Source organism: Arabidopsis lyrata (genome assembly GCF_000004255.2).
Source record: "Arabidopsis lyrata subsp. lyrata unplaced genomic scaffold ARALYscaffold_6, whole genome shotgun sequence".
NCBI classification, from domain to species: domain Eukaryota; kingdom Viridiplantae; phylum Streptophyta; class Magnoliopsida; order Brassicales; family Brassicaceae; genus Arabidopsis; species Arabidopsis lyrata.
The window spans coordinates 4,208,097-4,229,750 of NW_003302550.1; the positions used below are offsets into that span (position 1 = coordinate 4,208,097).

The 21,654-nt window shown below is 35.9% G+C and overlaps 4 protein-coding genes across 4 annotated transcripts; 2 read left to right on the plus strand and 2 right to left on the minus strand.

Annotated features, from left to right (window-relative positions):
* The first annotated feature begins 47 nt into the window (after window positions 1–47).
* LOC9309533 (probable cytosolic oligopeptidase A) lies at window positions 48–4,597 on the plus strand. The gene is made up of 17 exons (XM_021021061.1): window positions 48–261; window positions 375–542; window positions 763–886; window positions 982–1,058; window positions 1,132–1,275; window positions 1,366–1,596; window positions 1,669–1,759; window positions 1,931–2,052; window positions 2,142–2,249; window positions 2,336–2,581; window positions 3,050–3,195; window positions 3,334–3,451; window positions 3,561–3,720; window positions 3,833–3,864; window positions 3,972–4,037; window positions 4,131–4,202; window positions 4,312–4,597. Exons 1-17 carry the CDS (start codon window positions 142–144, stop codon window positions 4,390–4,392), a joined length of 2,106 nt encoding a protein of 701 aa, XP_020876720.1. The 5' UTR covers window positions 48–141; the 3' UTR covers window positions 4,393–4,597.
* LOC110227286 (transcription factor GTE2) lies at window positions 4,568–7,082 on the minus strand. The gene is made up of 3 exons (XM_021021071.1): window positions 5,450–7,082; window positions 5,163–5,367; window positions 4,568–5,067 (listed from the first exon to the last, which is right to left on the minus strand). The coding sequence occupies exons 1-3, from the start codon at window positions 6,887–6,889 to the stop codon at window positions 4,982–4,984; spliced, it is 1,731 nt and encodes a 576-aa protein (XP_020876730.1). The 5' UTR covers window positions 6,890–7,082; the 3' UTR covers window positions 4,568–4,981.
* Window positions 7,083–8,252: 1,170 nt separating this feature from the next.
* Window positions 8,253–11,307, minus strand: LOC9307496 (probable beta-D-xylosidase 6). The gene is made up of 6 exons (XM_002873419.2): window positions 10,531–11,307; window positions 10,112–10,278; window positions 9,922–10,019; window positions 9,491–9,841; window positions 8,987–9,403; window positions 8,253–8,915 (listed from the first exon to the last, which is right to left on the minus strand). The coding sequence occupies exons 1-6, from the start codon at window positions 11,278–11,280 to the stop codon at window positions 8,308–8,310; spliced, it is 2,391 nt and encodes a 796-aa protein (XP_002873465.1). The 5' UTR covers window positions 11,281–11,307; the 3' UTR covers window positions 8,253–8,307.
* A 4,335-nt stretch (window positions 11,308–15,642) lies between these two features.
* LOC9309534 (transcription factor bHLH61) lies at window positions 15,643–17,675 on the plus strand. The gene is made up of 4 exons (XM_021021083.1): window positions 15,643–16,382; window positions 16,842–16,997; window positions 17,221–17,388; window positions 17,472–17,675. Exons 1-4 carry the CDS (start codon window positions 15,849–15,851, stop codon window positions 17,556–17,558), a joined length of 945 nt encoding a protein of 314 aa, XP_020876742.1. The 5' UTR covers window positions 15,643–15,848; the 3' UTR covers window positions 17,559–17,675.
* The last annotated feature ends 3,979 nt before the right edge of the window (window positions 17,676–21,654 follow it).

Below are 21,654 nucleotides of genomic sequence, written 5' to 3' on the forward strand. Positions count from 1 at the left end.
CGCAAACGCAGGTTTCTGTTATTCTCACTTTCGCCCCTCAACTTTCTGTCAGTCACATTCTTTACCCCATCTGTCTTCCCTCAGATTCACCTCCACTCCACTACCGCCGCTTCTCATTCTCTTCCTCGTCAATCTCCATCAATGGCTTCTGAAGATTCTCTCTCCTCGAATCCTCTATTGCAGAATTTTGACTTCCCTCCGTTTGACTCTGTTGATGCTCACCATGTTAGACCTGGGGTTCGTGCTCTGTTGCAGCAGCTCGTACGTCTTCTTCTGAAACCTCGTTTTATTGGACTTGTGTATTGTTTCTATGAACATATTATGTTGTCTACGTTATTGGATTATTGACATTTGCGTGAAACGATTTTTTCCAGGAAGCTGAATTGGAGCAGCTAGAAAAAACTGTAGAGCCCTCATGGCCGAAACTAGTGGAGCCATTAGAGAAGATTATTGATCGGTTATCTGTTGTTTGGGGAATGATCAATCATCTTAAGGCTGTCAAGGACACGCCTGAGCTTCGTGCTGCCATTGAAGAAGTTCAGGTAGATTTTTATTTTTATTGTATTGCCAAGTTTTTCTCTGCTCTTGAGTGGCTTAGTTCAAATTATCTACTTTATTATCAAACATTTTCATCAATGATAAAATGATAATTCACGGATTTTTTTATGGATTCAGACAAAAGGGATTTTGAGTTTTTGTTTGTTTGATCGGTGAATTAGTAGGATTCATATTCTTGTTTCCTAACCTTACTTTCATCTGCAGCCAGAGAAGGTGAAGTACCAGCTCAGGTTGGGACAGAGCAAACCCATTTACAATGCATTTAAAGCTATTCGAGAATCGCCAGACTGGAAATCACTGAGCGAAGCTCGTCAACGATTAGTTGAAGGCAAGTATTCTAAAGATTATCGATAAGCAGGCGGAATCATTTTATACTTTCAGTGTTTAAAGATCTGTGCTAATATGGTTTCCATGTGTTTTCAGCGCAAATAAAGGAGGCGGTTCTCAGTGGTATTGCTCTTGAAGACGACAAGAGAGAAGATTTTAACAAAATTGAACAGGTTTGTTCTAAAACTCTTCACAAATAAATGTCTAACTTCATTTTCTTACTTGATTTGCCGCTTTCCACTATAGGAACTTGAAAAACTTTCTCATAAGTTTTCTGAGAATGTTTTGGACGCTACAAAGAAATTTGAAAAGTTGATAACAGACAAGAAAGAGATCGAGGGGTTACCGCCATCTGCACTTGGATTGTTCGCACAAGCAGCTGTTTCCAAGGTATAAACAATATCTGAAAGATGTAGAAAATTTCATGTTGATTTACATAGGGTTTTTCAGTTGTTGATTTGTCTTAATATATGACCCAAGGGCCATGAAAATGCAACTGCTGACACTGGACCATGGCTCATTACACTTGATGCTCCTAGTTATCTTCCCGTCATGCAACATGCCGAAAACCGATCTCTACGGGAGGAAGTCTACCGTGCTTACTTATCCCGTGCCTCTTCGGGTGATTTAGATAATACAGCAATTATCGACCAAATCTTGAAGCTTCGATTGGAAAAGGCTAAGCTTCTTGGTTACAGAAATTACGCTGAGGTATAGTCATCTAAGTCAACCTACTCTCCTTTACTCATGGGGCTTAAATTAAATTTCATTCTCCCTGTCCAGGTAAGCATGGCCACGAAAATGGCTACTGTAGAGAAAGCAGATGAGCTACTAGAAAAGCTTCGCAGTGCTTCATGGGATCCGGCTGTTCAAGGTAAATTCTAGTGAAAATTTTCCTTAAATCAACATATAGTTCTTTAAACTAGTAAGCTGCTACTGCATTTCTCTATCCAATAAAGTCTGTAACGGTGTCCCTCATAGCTTTTTTTGGTATCGGCCATTCAAGACAAAACCCTAATTAATTTTATATGTGTTATGGACTTAGACATAGAAGACCTTAAGAGTTTTGCTAAGAACCAAGGTGCTGCAGAAGCTGACAGTTTGACTCACTGGGACATCACTTTCTGGAGTGAGAGGCTTCGTGAATCCAAATACGATATTAATGAGGTTCTCGTCCTTATTCTTTAGCTTGTGATACAATTGTATATTGTTTTGAAACTCTTGATGCTTATTGCTCACTGCTTGTAATTTTGTAGGAAGAACTGCGACCTTACTTCTCACTGCCAAAGGTTATGGATGCATTATTCGGTCTAGCTAAGACACTATTTGGAATTGATGTTGTTCCAGCAGATGGTGTAGCTCCGGTAAAATCTGGAACTTAATATGTCGTTTTTCTGTTATGTCCATCATTATTATGTTTGTTAACATGTTATATATTATTGCCTTGAAGGTCTGGAACAGCGATGTTAGGTTCTACTGTGTCAAAGATTCTTCTGGAAATCCAACTGCTTATTTCTACTTTGATCCCTACTCTCGTCCTTCAGAAAAGAGAGACGGCGCTTGGATGGATGAAGTTTTTTCTCGTAGCCGAGTCATGGCCCAGAAGGGTTCCTCCGTTAGGCTCCCTGTTGCTCAAATGGTCTGCAACCAAACTCCACCAGTTGGTGACAAGCCAAGCCTTATGACATTCCGTGAGGTAAAGAATATCTTAAATTCTACATCAGTTTGTAAAGCATATATTGATTGTGAAGGAAGTAAATGCTGAAAAAATGAAATAATAATGCTGAATACGTGTGGTAGTTGGTAACAAACTATGAGTATCCATGCCCACAAGAGTAGTTTTTCCTGAACTAGAAGTTACGGTGCCTGAGAAAACTTACTTCATGTGTAATTTTATTAAATTATTGGACTATTGTGGAATGGTATTCTCTCATGGTGGCGTGGAGGGCCATGCTATGACAAAAAAATTTACAATCATCAGGAGTAGCACTAGATAGACCACTTCTCTTTTCGACATATGTGTAGCTTTCCATACTTGAAACTTTAGGTGCTTTTGGAATTAATGTAGGAGCTTGACATGAATCTTGATAAGCTTACTCTTATGTGCATGATCAAGGACTCATGATCCTTGTTCTTATGACAATAATATTATTCTGATTTACAGGTAGAGACTGTGTTCCATGAATTTGGCCATGCTCTTCAGCATATGCTTACCAAAGAGGATGAGGGGCTAGTGGCTGGTATCCGAAATATCGAGTGGGATGCAGTTGAATTACCTTCACAGTTTATGGAGAACTGGTGCTACCACAGGTACTTGGGTTCACCTGCCTTGCCGAATTTAATTTTTTGGGTCCCGTTGATTTTTACCCTCTTACCAATACTTCGCAGTGCTGTGTAGAGGCATTTACTAGTAAATTTATAATGAACATTATCTGAATGTGGTTTCAGGGATACCTTGATGAGCATTGCTAAGCATTATCAAACAGGAGAAACTCTTCCCGAGAATGTATACAAGAAGCTACTGGCTGCAAGAACATTCCGTGCAGGGTCCCTTAGTCTTCGCCAGGTCAGTACATCATATCAAACTGTAGATGTTCATATGTAGAACCAAGCAAGATTCTCTTCTTCAGCGGATCTGTACACATTTCAGTAAATATGGCTCTTGTTTGTTCCAGTTGAAGTTTGCTACAGTTGACCTGGAGCTGCACACAAAATACATGCCAGGTGGGACAGAGACCATCTACGATGTTGATCAAAGGGTGTCCATAAAAACACAAGTGATTCCTCCACTTCCTGAAGATAGATTCCTCTGTAGCTTCAGTCATATATTTGCAGGTAACATCCTTAAACCCATTTTGTCGTAAACGCATCCTTAACAGTCATGTGCACTTAGCATAGGTGCGTTTGATAGTTTGTTTCACTTGTTCACCTACTCATGTCTTGTCAGGTGGTTATGCAGCTGGATACTACAGTTACAAGGTAAATATATCCTCTAGTTTCTATATAATTCACCGATACAACAGATCTCTTCATGACGGTTCTCTCTCTGGTCAAATATCTAAATATACTCTGTGGAAAACATGCAGTGGGCGGAGGTTTTGTCTGCAGATGCGTTTTCAGCTTTTGAAGATGCTGGGTTGGATGACATCAAGGTATGTTGCTGCTAAACAAAACTTATTGAAGCTTTGATTCGATTTTCCAGATTGTGAACATCTCTTTGTGTTGTGTGGGTTCCAAAACCACAGGCTGTTAAAGAAACAGGACAAAGATTCAGAAACACAATACTTGCTCTGGGAGGAGGAAAAGCACCTCTAAAAGTAAAAATCTATTCTCTGCCTTTATACTATAGGTTCTACTTATCATAAATCCAAGTGGTTTGTTTCCAGAGCTTATAATGATCAAATGTAATGGTAAAATATTGAACAGGTGTTTGTGGAGTTCAGAGGACGAGAACCTTCCCCAGAGCCTCTGCTCAGACACAATGGACTCTTGGCTGCTTCTGCTTGAAGTCTTGAACTAATAATGTCCTTTGCTACTCTCACACTCAACTTTGGGATTATTATTGTCATTCAATGAAATTAAACTTTTTTACTTGCTTGTTCACTGAGCATGCTTCAAGTATTGTAGTAAACATCTCAGAGATGTGCAACTTGGTAACAAAATAATGGTTCATGAACGAAACGAACAAAGATAATACTTTTTCTTCGAACCATTTTCACATTCTCCATTACATATTTCTTTCTTCTTACCAAACTCATTCCCGACAAAAAAGGAACAAACCAACCCTCTGTTCTCAATCTTTTCTTTTACTAAGTCACTCTCAACCCTCTGTTCATGGTGTCAACAATAATCTAAAAGAACTAAAGAACCTTAATCTGAAAGAGGAAAAGGAACTCTTCCACCTCTTGCTCAACCTAGAAATTCTCTAACTACCCTTTACATTTTTTCCTCTATCTACTGTTTCCCTAAAACTTAAAATCTTTTCTTTCGAGTTTAGCTTCCTTTCCCTTTACACCGAAGTTCCACCTCCGTCCAAATTCTCTGATTCTAGTCTCCTCGAGTTGTTATGCATATATCAACGTACGGTCAACAATTATTACGGGGCTTCTTTTGCCTCCACAAATGGAGATTGCACACTATCCGCATCCGAATCGCTTCCTGATGAACTCCCTGACTCCGAATCTGCATAGAGTCACAGACACCAAAAGTCGTTTAAACATTGGCAAAAAGATAAAACAACTAACTGAGAAATAAATGATGGGACAAGATTTTATTACCACTAGATGAAGAACTGCCACTCGAACTAGAGCTGCCAGAAGAACTAGAGCCACCACTAGCAGCCGCGGCTGTACCATCCCTTTCAATCTCCACTGATGGATAATCCTCAACTGGTATATCTTCACCAATGTCTACATCCTCTTCTCCTGCTTCCCCTCCTTTCCTCCCTCTCTTCTCAGCGCTTCCCATTTCTGTCACCAGAGGCTGATGATATAGACAAAGATCAGTACTAACCAGACAGAAAAAATGCGTTCTTTTTGATAAAAGGATCAGAAGTTTGCTTTACCATGTTTCTTGGTGGAGTTGACACATTCTGGATAAACCCTTGTCGCTTGATCTTGCTTGCCATCTTTTTATAGTTAGTGACAAAACGATCAAGCTCCCACAGAGTCTCATTGTCTAAAGCTTCAATATCTAGCTCAATTTCATCACCATCTTGAGGCAAATCTCTTGTTCTCTTCCTAAGAATCTGAATCAACTGTCCAAGCTTCTCAGGAGGCAATTCTTGTAGATTAACGCCAAGCTTTCCCTTTTCTTCCATTGTCATCTGCCGCTTGTTTGGATCCTTAGCCTTGGGCTTTGGTAACTTCCCTTTCCTTCCCTTATTCGTTTCACCCACTTCAGGTGGTGTTTCGACTTGTCTAACCGGCTGGGGAGGTGGTGGTGGTGGTGGCTGAACCGGTGAAGGAGGAGGAGATGGGTCACGTGTTATCTCCATTACTGGAGAAGGAGGCAATGTAGGTAGTGGCTTCACAGAATCCAGCTTTTTAGCTATAGAAATCTGTTCAGGTCCTTTCCTTGCATTCTCCGCCACATGAATCTGATTCCACACTCTCTGAATAAGCTCAGGTTCAGGACGAGAAGATGATCCCATAACTTTCAGCTCTTGAGCCTCGAATTTCTTCAATGTAGGGTTGAACCAAACGTCAAATTGACCCAGAAGCTTCTCAGCCATTAAATAAACATCTTGCCCCTTTGGATTATACGAGATCGCATTGGTGAAAGTCAACCTAACATCAGAAGCGAAATCAATCGGCGATCTGTAAAAACCCTTTTCCAGATTCATCTTCACAGTACCCAGGTCCATTGGCTTCTCCACGATCACATGATAGTCATGAAGCCCTAAACCTACCACATCAACAGGCTGGTTAAAAACCCATGACCATTTATGCTTCATCAGCTTCACCAAGATCTGACCACACGTCGTCATCATACTCTTCAACACCTTCTCTGGCATTAGATCCAAAGCCACCGGACGCTTAAGGCTAGGCTCGTCCGTAGCAAACGGATTGCTTCGCTTCTGACCATGCCCAATTTTCTTCTTCTTCGTCTTCTTCACTCCAACGTCATTCGTTTCATCAGCAAAGCTACGAGCTTGACTAGTATAAACAGAGCCGCTCACGAACGTACCGGATTCGATCCTTTCTCTCAGGAACCGAACTTGCTCGAGCTCCGAATTGAGACGCTTCTTCAGCTCCCTGAGCTGATTCGAGGTGTACCCATCAAGATCAAAGGATACGTAATCTCCACAAGCTAACGAATCATCGAAATGCTTGCTCGAATTGTTCCCGTAAGCGGAGATTGAGTTAGGGTTAGGGTTAGGGTTGAAAAGAGGATTGTTGATATCACCGGAAAGGGGTTGGTTTGTGTATTTCCTCATAAAAACGGCGCCACATTGTCCCAGAAACAACGGTTCGTTTAGGTTAGCCAAAACCGTAGGTGCCATACAAAAATCGAAGGGCACAAGATCATATCAGAGGGATAGAATCTCTTCTCTCTCCGCCGGAATCAGACCTTTGATCTGATCCTTGTATAACTTACAAACGTTAAAGTGAGAAATAAACACCACCGGAAAAACAATTCCGGCGATCGGAAGAAAGAAGAGGATTATTGTTTGGCGAGGAGGACGAGGAAAAATAAGGTGAGGCATCGTCTCTTCTTAAAGGACATTGAAATCTGCCCGTTAAAACGCTTAGTGCTTCTCCTCACCGTTGATTCGAGATCTGACGGTTCAGATCTGTTTGATGACGTTGCCCGATCCATCTGCCCGAGTAAGCTGACATGGACGGCTCAGATTGCGTTAATTTATCCAGTGACCGTTCCATAGCCGTTGGTTCGTGAGGCGCGTCGTGCCTCGTGTGTGCTTTTTTTCTCCTACGATTTTCTTAATTAAACAAAAATTAGAGGCAAATTGGTAATTTCGGAGTCTGAACTGCTTCACATGGGCCCACACTGAATTTTCTTTTTTTTCTTTTTCTATATTTTTCTAATTGAGACTTCTTAATATTCTCGCTTTCACTTTTGCAAAGTCAGCCATTTCTTGATAATCCGTCCACTTGTTAGATTATAAATTCCTATCTCCTCATAAATTTAGAAATGCATCACAATTTAATTGATAGAGATACATAAATACAAATACAAAACAAAATTTAAAGAAATTTATTCGAGACTAAATCGACGGTCAAACTCGCCGGAATTGAAGGGGTAGAACAGCCCAGAAACACCGAGATTTTTTTATTTTTTTTCTTAAAGCCGGAGGAATTAGCCAATTGTGGCAGCGTCCGACCTTCAAATGACGAAAATACCCTTTAAAAAGAAATCACAAGTTAATGATGAATCTGAACTGTAGAAATAACCCAGATTTCTCAGGGATCTAAATTTTTGTCTAGCCCTTGATTCCTTGAACCAGATCAACAAGAACTTGTAAGAGAGAGAGAAAGAGACTCGATCCAAGATTTAAGAAAAAGAGAGGTGAGAGTGACTCAATTATTGAGAAAATAAGTGCAATTTTGTATATATACATTTGACGAGGTTGGTTTAAATCTGAGCCGTCGGATCCTTGATTAAAAACACACATCTTTCCATATATGCTGAGGTGTCAGGTTGTATACTGGAAAAAGGAGGTCATAACCGTAAATAATAATAATAATGTTGCGTCTATCCCCAAACACAACAACAGATGTGGGGACCCAATTTCCCTGAAAATCGTGGGACCCACGACAGCTCACCTTTTTCTGTTCAATAATCTCTCGCACGACCACACGCGCAGCAAAACTACGTGCGTCTCACACTCCCTTAGCTGACCTGGCTTTCTAGAAAGAAGGAATTACATTTTTATTGGCTTTTTCCGGATTACAGTTTTGTTTAGAATTCAACAGATAGAGAATGTTGTAAATCTCCCAAGAACAAGGCATGAATCCCCAGAGGAATCACTCTCTTCCCGACATCATTCGCTACGCTTAGATACTTGCAAGGATCGATCACGAACACTGTTTCCATCATCTCATTAGAACGAATATGAACACGATCAAATCCAATCAGCTGCTTCTCCGGAACTCCAGACAAAACCCGAGCCATTTTCGAAAACAGCATCAGAACATGACTACCGTCGATTTCTCCCGTATTTCTCACGTTAACCCGAACATTAAAGCGCAGAGATTCGCAAGAGTTAACCATCACATCATCGAGTTGTATGTATTGGAGCTGTTCTTCTCCGTGTTGTAGTAGTTGTTTCTTGTGAGAAGACTGTTGTGGAAGAAGTTCTGATAAGCTAAGTCTGATTGGTGCTGATATGATCTTGTAATCGAATTTCGTGTAGCTTAAACCAGTTCCAAAACTGTAAACTTGAGGTCCGGTATAGAATCTGTATGTTCTTCCTGGATATCCACGAGATGAATCGGCTCTCATGTGCATATCCGACATTGGAACATCCGCGAAGGACTCGGGATACCACGTTATCGGTAATCTTCCACCTGCAATTGAACCGAAACCATAAACAGAAAACGGAATGGACAAATGATGCCTTGATTTGCTATAGACTAACCTGGATTGAAGTCTCCAAATATGATTTCAGCTAGTGCTTGTCCACCGGTTTCACCTGGATAACCAATCCAGATGATGCTTCCGATTCTTGGGTCAGTTTTAGCAAACGTTACATCCACTGGTCCTCCACCGGTTAGAACAAGAATCACTGGTTTTTTGCTCACAGCTGCAACAGAAGACACAAGATCTTTCTGTTTACCAGGCAAAGAAAGACTAAATCGATCCTTATCCTCGGTTTCTTGAGAGAGATCTAATCCTGCAACTACTATGACAAAATCCGCTCCCTTGGCGATGGCAACAGCTTCTCCAAATCCGGTATCAGAAACACAAGACACGTCTGAGCAACCAGACGCATAAGATGTCTTCTTTACGTACTCCAGAAGTTCCGTGAACAAAGTCTTTCGTTGACACGGCTTTCCTTTACAAATATGACATTTATAAACTATTTCAGCCAGGAGAAGAATTTAGCCTGGTTGAAAATAACAAGAAGATAGATAGTCCGAACCTGTATAAGTACCGCCCATATTGCTTATATTATTCGCCATTGGACCAACGATTGCTAAAGAAGAAACATGGTTTTTGTTCAAAGGCAACAACTTGTAATCATTTTTCAGAAGCACGATACCCTGTCTTGCTGCTTCCAGTGCCAATTTTCTGTGGTCTGAGCTACAAATGTCATTTGATCCTAACTTTCCGTAATGTCCTCCTCTTGGATCACCATCAAAAAGTCCAAGACGAAGTTGAACAGCAAAGAGATTTAGCAGAGCTCGGTCTACTAGTTCTTCGCTAACCTTCCCTTGCTCAATCGCCGATTGTGTGTTCCGAAGCATGTATGTTCCACAATTTATATCCACCCCTATGAACACCATCTCAGATTTCATTTAAAAAAAAAGAAATATTTACAAGTTAACAAGTGTAAAAAGAACTCAAACGGACCTGCTTTTATTGCATCGGCAACAGCTTCCTCAGGTGACTTAGTATATCCTTGGTATTCGAAAATGGTTGCCACAGCATCACAGTCTGATGTAATGTACCTGCACAGATACAAGAAAAAAAGGCTTCCCGGTAAATCTTTCATTGGCCAGATCAAGTATCACCGCTCTTTCCTTGTTGAAGATTCACTTACCCATCAAATCCCCATTCAACTCGAGCTTTTTGTAATAAGTCTCCTTGCGCACAAGCAGGGACCCCATTAACTGCATTATATGAACACATCAAGCAGCTAGCTTTACCATCTTTTATGCAAGTCTCAAATGGGGGCTGATATGTGTCTTCCATGTCCTGTTCTGTGACCTACTAATACAGAGTAAGCTAGACTCAGTGTACGACACAAAACCATGGAGATAATGCAAAAGCCAGAAGCAATATAACTAGTTAAATTCTGTTTCATGGACACCAAACAAAGGTGCAATCAATAAAGGCTATAGATCTAATAGCATGATTTATTTATTTTTGAGTCAACCTGATCCAATAAACCTGAGAGTTATCAATTGAAGTTGATCCATAAGCTACACTCATAAAGAAGAAAAGAGTTGTTAGTCTTACCACAGCATTGAAGTCGTATCTAGTGAAATTCCCCCATTTTTCCAAATCATAGGCAGTGAAATGCTTACAACAAGCAGATAACATGAGTTTCCCATCAGCATCATCATCATAACGAGCATCATCATCAACATTATCACTACCAAATCTTGTTTTCAAAACCTTCCTCTTCTTCTTCTCTTGAAACCCTCTAACGAACTCAACTCCATACTCGGAAACTACCTTGGGATCCTCACCAGGAGTCTCCTGCCCTCTTCCCCATCTCGGATCCCTAAACAAATTTATATTCGGAGCCCAAAAAGTCAACCCAGCTTGACCACCGTTGTACATAGCCCGAGCTTCCACCGCAACAGCAGATCCGATCTCGTACCATAGCGTTCTATTGAAAGATGCCGCTGATACGATTACCTGAGGAAAACTAGTAGCGGCGGAGATTGAACCGTTGAAAGAGACGCCGGGACCGTTATCGGCGAGTCCGTGTAACGACTCCGACCACCACTCGTACGGAGGGATACCGAGACGAGGTACTGAAGCAGCTGTGGTTGAAAGCTGACCGATCTTCTCCGGGAGCGTAAGGAGAGAGACGAGAGAAATTGCTCGTTGTTTAATGGATAGAGATACGTTGCAGAATGGGTAAGAGCTGAAATGAGGAGGTTTACAGGGGAACTGTGGATGAGAATCGAGGTTTTTGAAGGTTTCAGCTATGGCTGAAGTGAAGAAGACTAATGAGATTAGAGTCAACTGATGATTCATATTTTCGTGGAAAATAAATCTGTAGAGAAGAGAGAAAAAAAGGAAATTAAAAGGTAGAGTTTTAAACCGGACTAAATAGACCGGTGAATTTAAGATTAAAAGTTGAACCGGTTGGTACTTTGTTGTTTCTTGTTGGTACTTGTCATCCAACGGACGGTGGATGGTACAGTAGTTGAATTACTGACTTTTCCCTTTATAACATGTTAACTACAAAATGGGCCAAAACATTTTATAGGCCTTATTTATGACTTGGGGTTTTATAGTAATAATAATTAAGATCAATGAACATAACTATAGTTATATACTTATATCTTAACTAGATGTGTCAATGGCACAACCAAAATATTTTTTTGATAATATTAATTCATTACCATTTTTATAGACAAATGCTTGAATAATTTTGAATTTTTGATACATTCAATGTTTTTTTTACAAATGGGTGGGTTTTTCAAGTGTCCAGTTGACAAAAGAAAGCATTAAATATTCTTTTAAAAAATAAAACAGTATTTTTAAATTTCATATAAAATTTTTATCCACAATGATTTTAAAAAATTAATTGTAAATAACCAAAATCGAACAAAAATTATAAAACAAGCAAATTAATGTATTGTAGTTACTGAATAAAAGTCAGAAACAAAATAATTTACTTTCGTGTAGAAACTCTCTAAATAAATAAACCAAAAACTCAAAAGTCCAAAATTGAAACTTAACAAAACAAACCCAAGAGTTTCAAATAGGCATCCCTAGAGTGTCATTTTTTCTTCTTATATTGTTACTTTATTTTATTTCCAAACTTAACATAAACTTAAGCAACCCAGTTGGTTGTCCCTGATTTTAATTACACCAACCATTATAAGGATGAAAACATACTTTAAAAGGTCAATGGAGGTATCCAAGAATGATTCGTTTAGAAATTAAAATATCTAAAATTTGTTAATTTTCAATTCAAATGTTGAGAAATGAAAACAATGAATTGTCCAAGAAAAACAATTGATATATAATGCAGACAATGATATCCGATTGACTAGGAATAATGGAGTGAAGATAGAGTAGGAGACAGTCTCTAATAAGTGTGTGGCCAAAACAATAATAATGTTTTCTTGTCAGCAAACTCTCACGCAACTCGTAGTAGCTTCTGATATAAGAACCAAATCTCGTTGACTAAAGCCTTCTTCGATCTCTTTGACCTGTCAGTCTTTTCTTTTTCCATATTAATATAAGCATACTCTGATACACCCACAATGTAATAATTTGCGGAATTATGTCTATTGTCTATCGAAGACACGGGTGTTCATTTTTGAGTTTTGTTGGATACGAGTATTTTTGAGATGGTAAAAAACTAAAAACTCACTAGAATTTAATCCGCGGGGCTATTTTTTTTTAAAAAAATATAATGCTATTTTTTTAATTTTAACTGAAGATATATCATATTAATTTTTATTTTTAAATGTAAATATTTATCTATGTATTATTTAGTGTATGATTACTATTGTTTAGGTTTTAATTTTTTTTTTTGGTAGGCGGAGGGGTGCAATTGCCCCCCTCAATTTATTAAACTAAAAAAATAAAGAATTACATACGAACGTGTCGTGGGAACGCAGTCCCATTAGCATCCGCTAAAAGAATCGGATGCACTACATCCGGACAATCATCTAAACGCAAAAAACCCAAACCTAACGTAAACGCATAGTTCGCTAATCCATCAGCTAGACGATTAGCTTTCCTATACACATGAGTAACCCGAACTAACCAGTCTCTTGAGAAAAAGCCTTGGCACAACCGTACCAGGAAAGACAGAGGATGACCATCGCTAACCCCTGACTGAACAAACCCGACCACCAGCTCCGAATCCACTTCTAACTCTACCCGCCTATACCCACGTTCCCAGGCTATCACCAATCCACAGTATATGCCCCATAATTCCGCCATCGGGGCTGAACATATACCTATATGAAGTGAAAACCCTCCCCGCCAATGCCCATCTCCATCTCGAATCACTCCTCCTATATAGGTTTCAATTTTTAAAGTATAGATATGAAAACATACATTTTTTTTTAAGTAACAATGTATGGTGGATTTTAAAATTTTGAATATTTGACTCCGAAGTATACCGTGGGTCCGTTGTTAATATTGTTTCTTTTGTTTTGTGTTTAAGATTGTATACTTGTATTTTGATTGTTAATTTTAGGATTTCATCAGTGATATACTGTTATTTATTAATATCGACCCAAACCCGTCATTCCATATAAACCCGTCTATATTATCCCGTTAGCTAAATTATTAGTGTTATAAAATCCAAGAAAATAAATTATTATTGTAATAAAATCTAATAATTTTAGGATCTCACCCGTGGTATACCGTTCTTTGAATGCTTTTAAATTTATACTACTAATATATATTTTAAATTTATCATATAAAATATATAATTTCAGGTTTTTCTGTTTTTATTTTATTTAAATAAAGTAACGGCTTAAATGATGATAGATTTAAGTTTTTTTTTCTTGTATGTGTATATGATTTTTCTATGTGACTATTTTGATTATTATAAATTAGTATTTTTATTACTATGCAAAATGTTAATAAAAATTTTTGCTATAATTTTTTTTTGAAGATATATGGAAAAATTGTGTAGAGATTTTTAGAAACAAATTAGGCAAGATATTGTTTGGTTAATATCTTTTATTTAAATTTTGTAAAAGTAAATAATAAATGTCAATGAGATTCTTTGTAAATATTTAGTAACCTGCTAAGTGTAAACTAATCTATATATACATTTTTGGATGACTTTTAGCAAATAAATCCTAGGGTTGGGCAGTATTTACAAAGAATGTCATTGGTATTTATTATTAATTTTACAAAATTTAAATAAAAGATATTAACCAAACAATATATTGCCTAATTTGTTTCTAAAAATATTTACACAATCTTTCTATATATCTTCAAAAAAATTTATAGCAAATATTTATATTAACATTTTGCATAGCAATAAAAATACTATTTTATAATAATCAAAATATTCACATAGAAAAATCAAATACACATACAGGAAAAGAACTATATCTATCATCATTTAAGCCGTTTTTTTATTTAAATAAAAAAAACACAAAAAACTTGAAATCATATACTTTATATGATAAATTTAAAATATATATTAGTAGTATAAATTTAAAATCGTTCAAATAACGGTATACTACGGGTGAGATCCTAAAATTATTAGATTTTATAACAATAATAATTTATTTTCTTGGATTTTATAATACTAATAATTTAGCTAACGAGATAATATAGACGGGTTTATATGGGATGACGGGTTTGGGTCGATATTAATAAATAACGGTATATCACGGATGAAATCCTAAAATTAACAATCAAAATACAATTATACAATCTTAAACACAAAACAAAAGAAACAATATTAACAAAACAAATCCAACTTAAATTTAAAATTTTCAGTTATAAAAAACCCGACCCACGGTATACTGCAGAGTAAAATATTCAAAATTTTAAAATTCACCATACATCGTTACTTAAAAAAAATATATGTTTTCGTATTTATACTTCAAAAATTGATAAATAGATATCTACATTTTAAAATACAAATTAATATGATATATCTTCAGTTAGTCTTTTAAAAAATAACATTACATTTTAAAAAAAAATATAGCCCCGCGGTATACCGCGGGTTAAATTCTAGTATATATATATGGAGGATTTTTCCATATTTTTAAATCAGTGCTAAAAGCCTATCCAGTAAAATAAATAAAAAAATCTGATGGCAATCTAGAAATCTAGACCATTATCTCGTCTTACTTTTGTATGAATCTGATTATTCATATTTCTAATATTAAATACCATTCGGATCATATATTCAGATATATAAGTTGACTAAGGAAGAGAGCAAGAAGATGATGTTCATTCATTTTGGTCGGGACATACTTTGTGGGTCAGATCTTTTTTCCTATCAAAGAGAAACGTATAAATTACATAATATCGTTTTTTATTGTTGTTGTCTGAATAGTAATATTATTGATGGTTCGTTTTCAGTGAAAAGGACACCAATTCATTTACCTTGAGATCAATAGAATAAAACAGTACATAAGTTTTAAAAAAAAAAAAAAAAAAAATGAGGAAAAAAAAGAAAAAGTTAAAAAAAAAAAAAGAAAAAAGTTATAATAAAAGTAAGAAAAAAGTGGCTGAGATAGTCTCAGACTTAGGCCTCGTAGGTTGGTGCTGGACCATGGATTAAAAACAAACACACTTAATTGTAATGTCTATAGTGTTTCTCCTTAAACAAACTAGACAAAACTACTCTACTGTTTTTCTTTTTGGTTGTTGTTGTTTTTAAGTTTTTAACGCTTAAAATCCATTTCTTATCAACAATTCATAAAATTATCTGTCAAATGGAATAAAGTAACTATATATAATCAGTTAAAAAGTGAATTCTTCATTACACTTCACACTTACGTAATGCATTTATATAGATAACATTTCATCTTCTTTGACCCAAACTCACAAACTCTGTTCACTTCCAGTTAAACAAAAAAAAACAGAATTTCAGAAACAGAGAGATGGAAATGGAACTGACTCGATCGACAAAACAAGAAAGCAACAATCTCGACGTCATCAATGGAGGATTCACGGCGGTTGACCAATTCGTCCCAAATGATTGGAACTTTGATTACCTCTGTTTCAACAATCTTCTCCAAGAAGACGACAACATTGATCATCCTTCTTCTTCTTTGATGAATCTAATCTCTCAGCCGCCTCCATTACTTCACCAACCACCACAACCGTCGTCACCTCCTTATTCTCTGCCGCTCTCCTCCGCTTTCGACTATCCTTTTCTCGAGGATATCAAAGACTCCTCTCTCTCTCATCCTCCATTTATTTTTCCGACTTCACAAGAGAACAACATCAACAATTACTCACCATCGATGGAGGAAAGCAAGAGCCTCATGAACTACGGAGAGACTAACAAGAAAAAGAGTAATAAGAAGCTTGAAGGTCAACCTTCGAAAAATCTCATGGCAGAGAGACGGCGGAGGAAACGGTTAAATGACCGACTCTCCATGCTCCGATCCATTGTCCCTAAAATCACCAAGGTCAAATTCCATAAACCTCCTCCAGTCCTCCTTCCACAGTTTTGATGGTTTTATTTTTTAGTCAAGACTAATTGGGCCAGATCACAATGTTAAATGGTGCAAAGAAGAAGAAAAGGAAGGAAAAGAAACAAAATATTCCTCTTGTTTTGAATTATTTGACGTTTAAGGTCTTTGCGCAGGAATTAAGAAAACAATCAATTTTTCTATTTTATCTTTGTTTAATATATTCTCTAAATTATTTTATTGGTCAAAACATTAAAACTATGAAGATAAAACTAGAATTTTTACAAAATATCCTTCCTTTTTGTTGAGTTCTTAACGTGACATGTATGTTTTCTTCCTGTTGGAACCTTTTGTTGACACTGTTCATTGATAATGGTTATTACTTTTTGTGAATCTGCATAGACTCTAGTTTGAGAAAATGTATCTGATATTTTATGATTATTATAATAAAATCAGATGGATAGGACATCGATACTAGGAGATGCAATAGATTACATGAAGGAGCTTTTGGACAAGATTAACAAGTTGCAAGATGCCGAACAAAAATTTGGAAGCAACTCCCATCTAAATAACCTCATTACAAACAAATCTATGGTCAGAAACTCCCTAAAGGTAAAAACAAAACAAGAATTTATGATATTTCCGCTTCATTGCTCATGACTTTTGTCTTTTACAAATTCATCCTGTTACAAATCAATTGGTACAACCCCCCATCCCATCATATACTTAAATCATTTTTCTTCCTTGTACAAATCACTGAAAAATTAGAATCAGTTGAAGTCAAGACAGTTTTTCTGAATTTTTGTTGGCAATAACAAAAACGGATATTTTGCAGTTTGAAGTAGATCAAAGGGAAGTTGATACACATCTTGATATATGTTGTCCTACGAAACCGGGTTTGGTTCTATCAACGGTTAGTACATTGGAGAATCTAGGCTTAGAGATTCAACAATGTGTCATTAGCTGCTTCAGTGACTTCTCATTGCAGGCTTCTTGTTTTGAGGTAAAAATATAATTACACTTCTGATTTAGCCTTACTTGCAACATCGGCAAATTGTTTTTGTGATATATAATGTACAATAATAGGTTGGTGGGCAGAGAGACATGGTTACTTCGGCAGATACTAAACAAGCACTAATCAGAAACGCAGGTTATGGAGGAAGATGTCTGTAGGGGAGCTTCAAAATTCAAAATTGCAATGCTTAAATAATGATAATCTTATTCCGGTTCTTTTTATTCTCTTGTGATGAGTATGATATTTCTTAAGGAGATAGTTTTGAATATCGAAGGTATAAAAAGAATCTAGTAATGTCTTAAACTACCAAAGTCCTTGATCCTCTTTGCGCTCTCTAAGAGCATGTACAATGGAAGTCTCTCATCTACAAAAAAAATAGTAAAATAATAAGTTATATTATTTGATTGTGAGAGTTTCTAAAAAAAATAGAGAAAGTCTTTCGTAATCTATCATTTGAGACTCTCATTGAATTCTCGTTCTTCTACTCATTAATGTAAAGAAAACATGCAAAAGAGCGAGCAGAGAAATAAAAGGAGTTCAAATTTGGGCCCAATAAGCCCATCTCAAAGCTAATCATAAGGAATGCAGAAAAGCCCAAATAAAGCCCATTAAAAATTTGCCAGCCTTTGACCTAATGAGCTCCGTCCGTTTCCTCTTTAAATAGCTGCGTCTAACTTTAAACCCTAATCATGTTATCCGAGTATCGGCCTCTCATTACATATTATCAATCTACATAGTTCGATAGATCTCTCTGTGTTTTTTTTTTTTTTTAATTCTTCCTGGTTTTTTGTTTGTATGTTTATGCTTTTTGGTTGTTTTCGATGGGATTCGGGACTGGAGTTTGACTCTTTAGCAAAATAACGATGCCATAGAGATGAATGCAGCGCCCTAAATAAAAAAGACCACAATCGGAGATCTGTCTCAGTTTCTTTCCGAAATCGATTCTGTCGATCTCGGACGCTGAGATAGATCTTACATAGTTTGATATTTGCTTGTTTTTCTTTGATTTATGAATGATAATGATTGTTAGTAACGGAGCGGTGATTCAGGCAACCTACTTGTTAAAAAACAGTGACATGAGAGGTGTTTAACTGCTCCTAGATCAAATTATGCTTCTGCTCTTCAGACTTGCTGAGATTTTATCGTCTTTGAAGCTGGTCTAGTAGTCTTAAGCACATTCTTTCAATCTTTGCCTATTCCACTTTATTGGTCTTTAATCATATTATCCGTCCCAATTCTGGTGTTGATTACACCTATTAGGTTCAGTCTAAGGCATTTGTTGATTTATTTTCTCTCCGATGTGTCCCTCAATTCCTATGAAAATGAAATACTTAATGGTTTGGATTGCACCTAGGCCCATTTGAAGCCTTTTCTAGTGCTGACTCGATCTGAAAAAGATTAATGGACATGATATTTCTTATCGGATTCGATACGATTATTAATGGACATGTCTTAATTAATTTAATAATTAATGTATTTGCACAATCCTACATAACAAACCAGGCGATAGTGCTTATGAAACTAAGCAAGTACTAAAAAAATTTGTGTTGATGAAAGGACAAATTTCTTTAAGAATGTGATATGTGATAACAAGAGTAGTAGAGTAACAAAAAATGGTCCAATTAAAGGTAGGGCTTCTTATAGTTGTATCCTACAATATTGCTTAGGAAACATAAGATTCTGATCAAAAATGAATCACCTCTTCTCCCTCTGTCTCTCACAACAGCCAAAGAGTTTCTATTTGACCAAGAAAGACCTACATTGCACTTTATCTAGTTATTGAGGGTTACAATGTTTGATATGATATAGGTCTAAACTTTTTTTTTTGACGGCATAGGTCTAAACTTATGCAAGTTGAATAAAGTTTTATTATCACCATTCGCACTTAAAATAATTCAAAACTGACAGACAAGAAACTTAAGACGGTAGACTAAAAGAAAACAAGATAAAGTTTTTTATAACGACACCGCCACTCAAAACCTTAATTCATTTGGTAGAAAACAAGTTGTCCTTTAAAATTTTGTCTACTTATTAAAAGAATTTTGATAAACACACAACTTTTTATAATCTTTAATATAGACCCATTATATTTTTTTGTAACTAGTTACTCTGATTCAAAAATATTATAAACGAAAAACCACATCATAATAGCATATAAACACAGTACTCTTTCATTTGGTATTAAAAGAATTTTGATAAACACACAACTTTTTATAATCTTTAATATAGACACCCATTATATTGTTTGTAACTAGTTACTCTGATTCAAAAATATTATAAACGAAAAACCATATCATAATAGCATATAAACACAGTACTCTTTCATTTGGTTCATATTTAACACACACACACAGAAATCTTAATCACATCTTTACGCTGACAAATAAAAATAATCACCTCTTAAATTTACAAATGTAAAATAGAATTTTTAATAGTAAGCAAGCAGATGAATAATCGTATAGAAACAAATCAATTCTTAAGAAAAAAATGTAATTAAATTTCTATTAAAATGAACGATGAACTCAAAACTATTTATACACAAATCAATATAATTTTATACTTATACGAAAGATTTGGGTAGGTTAGAGCACTAGGGCTTTGTGCGTGTAGGTTAGGTTTTCAAGTTTATACACTAAAATATGGTCGAATGTGGACCTCACATTTTCTATTTGCTGACGAGAGCTTCCTTATTTGTTATTATACTTATTAGATAAGATGAGCTGTTTAATAAGTTAATAAATCATAATTAAAGTAATCGTGTAAAAATTAAGACATGTGAGTGCTTCATTTCTTTTCGATCTCTAGAGATTTCTTTTCCATAGTGTTGTTGTTAGTTATTGGGTCGCACGCAGCCACCACCCTCTCTCTTTCTTTTTCTTAATTTGTCCCCAAAGAAGACAAATCTTTAAACGATTGGTTAAGGCCATGAATACTGCTTGAATTGTTGTTTCCTTATAGTGTGCACATACTATATTCAATTACGTATGTGTTAAATTTAAGTATTGGCACGATAAGGGTATTTTTAAATTTCTTTATTAGTTACACTATAAATTGGGGTCTAATTTTGTTTGTTAGTGTCGTGGAAAGATATTGTTTTTTGTTTACTTTTTTTTTCTTTAAAGTAATTATATGACAATTTCTAATTTTTCTAGAGGCTATATATTAATTTCTTTTACCGAAATTAAATATAAAGAAAATAGCAACAACAAGCATGACCATATTGTAATAATCAGATTTTAAATTTCACATCTTTCTGAGCGTCTTAATTAAAAACAAAACAAATCTACGTTGAAATGAATTGTGTATTTGTATGTAAATATATTCTGTTTTTTTTCTTCTATTTTTTTGGCACAAATACTGTATTCTGGTTTTATAGTATATATATGTACTTGGCGGATGGATTACTAAAGGGATTTTGGTGTAATGTGTCATATACTGTAGCAAAATTTACAGAAATTACCACAAAACATTTGTCTTTCAAAATATGCCATAATAGTGGACAAGACTTTGAAACGAAAATTTTTGGTAGACAAAAAATGTTGTCCACCTTTTAAACAACAGATTGGAAATATCAAATTTTGTCCACCTTTGAAACAACAATTTTTTGGTGGACAATAATTCGAAACGACATACAAAAATTTTGGTAGACAAGAAATGTTGTCCACCATTATGGCACATTTGGAAAGATTTATGTTTTGTAGCAATTTTTCTAAGTTTTTGAACAGTAAATGATACATTAATTAGATTTCTCATTACTAAATGAGGTCGAGGAGTCGTATAACTTTAAAAGTAAATGTCAAGATATAGCGTGCGAATATATACTATAAGCATCCGATAGATATGTCGATTCATGCATGAATCACAAATTAACACCCATTTAGAAATACGGTTAGGTAATAGATCACATGGAAAATTACAAGATAGTTCAATAATATTATAATAATCTTATAAATTGTTTCTCCATGAGTAGGCCTATCCCATGAGCATCTATTCTGGCCAGCAGGTTTTAATTCCCATTTTTAAATTATACTACAATTTTATCAAGAAGGATCCTCAAGATTTATTGGAACATTCCCTGATTTTATTCTTGGGGTCATGTAGGTTACTTTCTTTATTCGAAGAAAATGAATTGATCTTAATTATAACTTTGTATATATGGTGTGAGCATTTTGGCAAAAGTTTACCGCAGACCAAATAAAATCACTAGACCAAACTCAAATAAATTGTACGCATAGAGTTGAATTGAGCTCTTAG